Genomic DNA, 8101 nt, shown 5'->3' on the forward strand with positions numbered 1-8101 from the left:
ACAGTAAGTGAGAGAGAGAGAGAGAGAGAGAGAGAGAGAGAGAGAGAGAGAGAGAGAGAGAGAGAGAGAGAGAGAGAGAGAGAAGATGAGCAACGGAGCAATTTGGGGTGGGGAGGGGAGGCAAGGGCCAACTGAATGCAGCTAATTGAGGAGAGGAGGCGAGGGCAACCAAAGGCGAGGCAAACAAAAGCAAACCGAAGGCGAGGCAAACGAAAGAAGACTGAGGAGGGGAGGCCATAAGGAGGACGTCTATAGATGAAGATGAAGAAGGAACACCGCTCGAATTGAAATTTAGATGCAACATTGAAGGAGGTGGCTCTGCATGCCCTGCAACCTGCAACATTGACGGGAGCCGACTCTGAATGGAGGGGTGGCGGACCTACAACCTGCAAGAGAATGAAACGCTTTGCATGGTTGCATGGAGGCAACACGATGCAGTGTAGTGTAAAGGCAGCCACATAGCTCCTTGGGTCAATGGTGACAAACCTCAAAAAAGTGGACACGTGGGTGGGGGGGCTATTAGCCCGATTAAATATTAGTAGAAGTTACAAATACTCCCATTTGCAAAAGAATATATTGCCAATATATGGTGTTTTCATTGTAAATAATAATTATACTTACACAACCAATAAATGCTAAATAAAACATATCTACACTAACTCCAATTTTTTTTAAATAAAAATTTACAATATGAACATTTACCCTTGATTTGCTTAACAATTTGCTACTTATTTTGGGCAACAACTATAGTTACATAGACAACCATTTGCAAAAGAGTGTCTTCCACTTGTAGTATTTTTATTATACACAATAACTACACTTACACAAACACTAAATGATGATCAAAAGATATCCACACCAAATCCAAAACTTTTCAAAATAAAATTGCAAAAACAAAACTCTATCCTTGGAAGTTGGTGGATAGCTTAATGATTGACTTTTTATTGTAAATAATGATTATATCAAACAAACCATAATTGTTAATCAAAATATACCTACACTAATATTTTATTTTAAAAAAGTAAAAACTACAAAATAAACAAAAACTGCAAAATAAACCTCCACCCTTGGATCACTAATGATCGACCCTTGATTGAACAATCCCCCCCCCCCTTCCTTCCCCCTTCCCTCCATTCCTCAGAAAAGTTGTTGCAGTTGACATGCGAGAGGATAACTACACTGCTTGTTTCGTCTGCAAAAACCTACCGTTATGTGTGTGTGGGACCAAAATCTAGTGCGAAGTCATGTTGGAGTTGACTCCACAATGAGATTATTGTCATGTGGCCACATTGTTACTCCACAAGGCAAGGCCAATAAACAATTTTTATATGATAGACCATGTTAGAATGGGGTTTAGTTAAAAATTGCAAATTTGACTTCAAACTTTGAAGGCCTCGTGGAAGTAAAATATGAAGGGAGAAAAACATAAGAGGAGAAATATAAAGAGGGCCTAATTTTTATTTTTATTTTTATAATCTGTAAGTGACAGGCTTTTTATTAATGCAATTTCTCTATAAAGCGAGGCAGTTGTGGGGGGCCATCTGAGCCGTTCGATGGAATGGTTCGGATTGAGACAGACGGTCGAGATGGAAGAGGCAAGAGAGCCACGTCTTTTGATAGACGGATGAGATGCAAGGGTTTAGGATCGGACGGCTGGAATAGGATGTCACGAGCGCGCTTTGGTTTGCTTGGGGAAAGGCGCCGGCATGCCGGGGGAAAACCCCACTTCTAGAAAAAACAAAATAATTCAAAATTGGGTTTAAAAAAGGTTTTTGATTTTTTTAACCCAAACCCGTGAGCGCTCTGTAAATAAAAAAAAGGGGAATATTCTGTTGTAGCCTGCTTGATTATTCGATCCCAAATTTGGCGGGGCCTGCTAGGCTCGGAACTCAGGCCGCCGCTACCTATATATAGTAAGAGCTGCGTCACACGCATACACGCCGCTATATTTGAGTTAGCCTTCTGTTTCGAATTGTCATACTTCCCTTTCACCTCCACCTAATTCAAATGTTATATACTCGTTATAACATTTGATTTTGTGAAATAAGGAGAAACAGAGACAAAAAGGGAAACGACATTTTATTAATCCACTAGAAGTATTATTTTTGTAACATTGGAATATCCAGTGGATATTTCATGAGAACCAAAGATGAAAAAGGATTCACACAAAGGCCTTGTCATCACTGAGGTCGTGTCGTGGTGGCACTCCCTCACTGATAGCTCTGAGAAACTCAGCAGCTTTCTTTTCGGATGAATTTATGTACGGCTCTGCAGGATCCACATCAGGTGGACTGTCTTCCACAAGGATGGGATTATTGCAACCACCTATCGGAACACCATCCTCTTGACTGTCTAGGAGGGCCTGCGGATCTCCTCCTTCTACTGCATGGGATGGCCTCGGAAGGAATACAATGCCTTGCTTCTTCTGCGAGACTGCGCTCAACCATGCCGAGAGACAACTGCCATGCAAAGCACAGTATAATCTGCATATAATACAATCTGCGAGAGACAACTGCCATGCAAAGCGCCAGAAGCGGACCACAGCCACAGAAAACACAACACATAAAAAATCCAAGAATACCGACGAGGAGGGTAGAAGCTCCACGCAGACATGGCATAATTTCCAGGCCATCGAACATGCCGATGTGCCATGAAGAGAAGAGAACCTCCGCGCAGAAGCTCCACGCAGACACCGCAAAATTAGCAGGGCGACGAACATGCGGATGTGCCAGGAACAGATGAGAACCCATGCGCAGACACGTGTAACACATGCGGGCGAGTCCAACTCCTAAGACATGTGTTACAGGCGCAGACACGTGTAACACATGCGGGCGAGTCCAACTCCTAAGACATGTGTTACACGCGCAGACACGTGTAACACATGTGGGTGAGTCGACTCCAATATCAACATGCAGATACTGGAATATTCCACATTAATTAATGCGACCCATAAATAAAACATCGTAGGCACATATTGTCGATTTTATTCAAGTGTGCATTAATTCGACGCCCGCTCTCTAAAAGTAGGCACCGAATTAATGAGCTGAACCTTGGTAAACAACAATGACAACCTTAGTAACAAGTATCTGCCCTCTGCCTTCTCTGCCATGCCCACCTGCTACGTGCCTCCTACACGCCACCGTATTTGTTCATCAACCTATTTTAGCACTCTCTTGCAGTATTGCAAAATCAATAGGAAGGGGAGCCTTTCCCCCTCAAGCCTCGCACAAAAGCGGCACACATGGCAGAGGGATCCCCTTTGTTTCAATCTCGACTTGCGCGAGGAGGGGGCGACAATCATGCGACCTCTCTCTCTCTCTCTCACTCTCTCTCTCTCTCTCTCTCTCTCTTCCTTCTTGTACGCGAGGGGATCCTGTGTCTCATGAAACTCTGCATGTGCAAGTACACTTCTTCTCTCTCTCTTGCAATATTGCACAATCAATATACGAAGGGGAGCCTCTCCCCCTCGAGCCCGGCACAAAAGCGGCACACGTGGTAGAGGGATCCCCTTTGTTTCAATCTACGAGGAGGGGGGTGATCACCTTGCACATGAGCAATCATGTGATCTCTCTCTCTCTCTCTCTCTCTCTCTCTCTCTCTCTTCCTTCCTTCTTGTACACGAGGGGATCATGTGTCTCGTGAAACTTTGCATGCATGCGAGAGATAGAAGTCGTATGTTGCTCTTGACCTGGTGTGCCTTGTCTAAAATGCTAAAATAGGTTGATGAACAAATACGATGGCGTGTAGGAGGCACATAGCAGGTGGGAAAAGCAGAGAAGGTAGGGGGCAGATAGCTGTTACTAAGGTTGTCGTTGTTGTTTACAAGGTTCAGCCTCATTAATTAGGTGCCCTAGTGCACACTTGAATAAAATCATCAATATAACACTTGAATAAAATCTCCCCATCTACCCATATTTTGGACCTTCAATTGTTGGCTAATTAATTATAGAAGATAAATCTTCACTTATCTACCCATATTTTGGACCTTTCAATTTTCGAAGCTACATCCTACCGCGTGTGACGCAGCTCTTAAATGATTTGGCGAATCTCCGGGAAAACAGCCGATAAATTTAGCAGCACCTCAGACTTCATTTTAGCTTCCCATTTCGTCAAATTCGCCTTTGTTCTTATTTTTTCACCGCCATAGCTGCCTCCCTCTGTGTGTGTGTGTGTGTGTGTGTGTGTTGCAGCGTGTCTGCTTGTCGTGTCTGCACCGTGATGCCGTAAAGGTTTTCTGCCCCATAGCTCTCCTCCTGCGTGTGTCCACGCACATCGCTGTCTTACCTTTCATTTCGTAGCTTATGCATTTCCTGCGATCCCAGTGTCTGCTAGGTTCTCAAGCCTCCAGGCGGTCTTTGCAAGGCGTCTCTGCAGAGCTCCATTGATTCTCTCTCTCCCCCTGGCTCCTCTTGCTTCTCCTTCCTTTTGTTCCTCTTCTCCTTCTTCTCCATCTCAAGCTCTCCCTTGCAGATCTATGAGGAGATGGCCCTCCTTTTCTTCCAGGAAGAAAGACAGGGAAAAGATCACATCAATCTTAGAGATTTCTTACTTCCGGACCCCAATCAAGACCTTCGCCACAATGGCTCTCTTGCTCCCCAATGGAAGCATCTTGACGTTCCTGCCTGGTAAGAATTTATGCTCACCTACACAGAGCATGTTTGAGTAACAGCAGGCCTGTCCAACAGAAACATTCTGCACACTTAAAGCCGGGCCCCGATACCTAAGAATCAACGGAAGCTGCTCTAACCCTAACCCTAACCCCAGCCTGGTTAACGTAGATAGTAATCATGTTGCAGGCTCCCTCCCACCTGTCCAAAGTATATGCACACAGCCACATTAAGAAGTTCTGGCTTATGCAGACGCAGAAAGAGAGCGAAAACAAAGCTTTGTTAGCTTCTTCATCTTCATCGTTCTGTAGACATGGTGCAAGTCATGAAAGCAAGGTCAGCCCGCAGTTAAGTTCAGGAAACCCTAGCGCTCGAACTTTATCTGCTGGAGCCTCTTCACCTGCTGCCCTTCCTGTCCGCCCTCTGGTAGCAAGCCCTGGTGGTGGCTTTGGCGGTGCTACAGCCAGGCATGTCAGTCTTGCCACCTGTGCAGAGTCTCTGAGTCCGCCTCTTCGTTCAGATCATTCCAGTGCACCGTCCCGGCCTTCATCTCCAAACATCTCTGCTTGTAATGCGAAACAAGAGAACGATCTGCTGGCCCAGGTTGCTGATTGCAATCCTTTTAAGGCGTCACCTCAAGGCAGCGATCTCTCTGCGTCTTCATCTCGCTGCGGCTCCCCTCTTGAATCTAGAAGTCATGACGTAGATCTGGTCGGAAACGCTGCTTATGAACATGAGCAGCTCAAAGCAACCAATCCTTATTACAGCAGAGTCCATGATCGCTCCTCTCCTGGCAAGGATTCCCCGGCCTCTCATCAAGATGGTGTCTTTTTGCAGGTTAGCATTGTCTTGCGACCTTTTGTATTGGTAAGATCATGGATTGTGTTGTCCCATAGAGATAGAAGAGCCGAAATCTCATCAGCTTGTAGTGTTTGGATTATCATCTTACATCTTTGACATGTCAAAAAATTTCTAGGTCATATATTTCCTGTTTTGACCTGCAGGAGAGCTTTGATCATGTCAAGAGTTCTTCCGGTACTTACTCTGAAAACCATAGCTTAGAGCCTTGTAACAGTGATTCAAGAAATTTTGATCTTTTAGCAGGCCCTGTCCGACTCCTTTTAGAGCCCCATGAAGGGAAAGGATCTGGCAAGGTCTCCTCTGAAAGAAAGCCTTTTGGCAAGGTTTGGACCACTGCTGTGCCAGTACTCTCAAAGGGCGACCGTGGGAAAGTTAAAAGCCCTGAACCCTGCAGGGAAGAGATCCCTGCTACCAAATGTGACAGCTCTGAAGATGCAAATCCTATTTGTGGCAGTGTTCTGCGATCTTGCTCATTGTGTGGGACATCCAAAACGCCTCTTTGGAGGAGCGGTCCTCAGGGTCCCAAGGTAAGAACATCTGCAACTTTAGTTCTGATTTTTTTGCATGGGTTTCTATCTGTAAGGACTGATTTTATGTTTTCTTCTCTACAGTCATTGTGCAATGCCTGTGGCATCAGGTTCAAGAAATCCAAGAGATGGTCTGGTTCAAGTGATGGCCCTGATCAGTGTGCCTCTTCCCTTGCAAGCCCAGACTCTACGAAGGCCTCATTTAGGCCTCCAAAGCGTAAGCAAGAAACTCTTCTATCGAATGCTGAAGCACTTTGGCCTAGGGACCTAAAAGCTGCCACTGCTGGTGTCGCCTCTCAACAAGCTAAGAAAAGCAGATGGTCCATGATAATGAAGGGGCAACTTGCTGGGCACACACGGGATGCAACTGGCAGCAGTGGTGAAAGCTGTCTTACCTGGAACTTGCATTCTCCCTCATCTGTGTCACCCCCTTCAGTAAACAAGTTCGAAAAAGTGTCCATTGGAGAGAAGCATCGAGCTGTAAATAGGGCAGTTGGGAAGGATGAGGTAGAGGCTGCTGCACTTTTGATGTACTTGTCCTGTGGCCTAATCTATGCTTAGCTAGTACTAACCCCTCTTATCTGATATAGTTTTGCTGACGCCTTTGAGGTTGAGGTTTTGCATCTCCTTAACCTTGTGAGGTTGAGGTTTTGCATCTCCTTTACCGCTAAAGCTAATTTCTTGCGGTAGTATTGTGCAGAGCTGGATCCCATTTAAGTTATGTAGCTGGTACTCTCTAGTTCTAACGTTGTATATTCCTTGTTGGTTTTCGAGGTTCTAATGCATATTATCATGTTTGCGAACATTGCCTCTATTTATTCTTCACGGTTCACTTTTTTCTTTCTTTCTTTTGTGCATACTGTGTCTGCTCGTCTATGTTAGTTGGAGCAAAATTGTGTGTAATGTGTACATTTGACATACACAGTCTAAGGTGAAAGTTACTACAACATGCTTTATTTGGCTGCTTTCAACTTCTTTCAAATATGTAGCTGTAGCATTATCTTGTCGATAACTTCGCTTCACATTTCTCTCTTGGGTGCATGTGCAATTGCCCTTTCATTCAGGGATGCTGCGACCCTACTATTTCAAGTGCGTACTTCATAGTAAAATGTTCTTATCCTCATACGGAGATACGGAGATACGGAGTCTCATGCATGGTCAATGTTCACTCCTACATTGTGGTTGCCAGCCCCTTTTAACTTACTACCAAGTCATAAGGAATTTTATCTCCATTAGACCTGCTTGTCGCTGTCAGACCTAGCGGATGAGGAAGTGGGCTTCTTGTGGTAGTTTGATCTGTCCTCTTTCCTCTACTGGACTCTTTTGAGCATTTGTCCAAGGTGGCTGTGGCTTCTTCTTCCTCTATTCCTTTCCAATCCTTCTCTTTGAACCAATGATGAAATAATTTTTGTGGCCTCACTATCTGGACAATTACCGGATGCATTCTTTGACTGTCATTCTTCTGGTCCACTTTTTGTAGCTGAAGGACAGGTTTATCTCAACAGACCGCTGAGTGGAGCCCACTTTACCCAAGTGATCCCATGCTGGTGTTACAGCTAATGCATGCTGCAATTCAACCTTCCATTTCTAGAGTTCCATCAGGAGCCAGATAAAACCTATGAGCAGTCGCTGCTATGCATGGCCCAGTAAGCTCTGATGGAAGAGGCCTGGAAGGGCAACTAGTTGAAGAAAGGTTAGTCTTTATTGCTGAAAGACTAATCACAAATGCATAGAAGATGCCAAGAGGGGCTGGGACAGCATGGGTCAGAGGGGTTAGTACCACATGGGTCTATGAATCACCAATAGCTTGAATAACAAGCTCAAAGAGTTGATAAATAAGAATGAGAAGGTGCTGGTGCAATCAGCACACATGAAGCTGTCAGCTCACCTCACCTCGCCCAGCTCGACGAAGCCCCATGATGTACTTAGACCAGAAAATATGATGACGAGAGTGTCGTGTGCTCTTTGCCAACTTCAAACACCCTGATCAAAGAAAAGAGAACAAAAGTGAGCTCAATTGGTTGGGCTACCTAAACTGAGGAATAGAAAGCAACCATGACCACCAAGTGAAGACTGGCTACGATTTTGAAAGAGACCCAAATTCAT

At 44.9% G+C, this 8101-nt stretch overlaps 1 protein-coding gene across 1 annotated transcript; it reads left to right on the top strand.

The window, feature by feature from the left end:
- Positions 1-4110: 4110 nt before the first annotated feature.
- Positions 4111-6798, top strand: LOC147638228 (uncharacterized). Its single transcript, XM_086798129.1, has 3 exons — positions 4111-5444; positions 5612-5995; positions 6080-6798. Exons 1-3 carry the CDS (start codon positions 4788-4790, stop codon positions 6554-6556), a joined length of 1518 nt encoding a protein of 505 aa, XP_086654255.1. The 5' UTR covers positions 4111-4787; the 3' UTR covers positions 6557-6798.
- Positions 6799-8101: the final 1303 nt, after the last annotated feature.

This window comes from Cibotium barometz, chromosome 5 (genome assembly GCF_041138505.1).
Source record: "Cibotium barometz isolate CiBa-2024 chromosome 5, ASM4113850v1, whole genome shotgun sequence".
Lineage (NCBI taxonomy): Eukaryota > Viridiplantae > Streptophyta > Polypodiopsida > Cyatheales > Cibotiaceae > Cibotium > Cibotium barometz.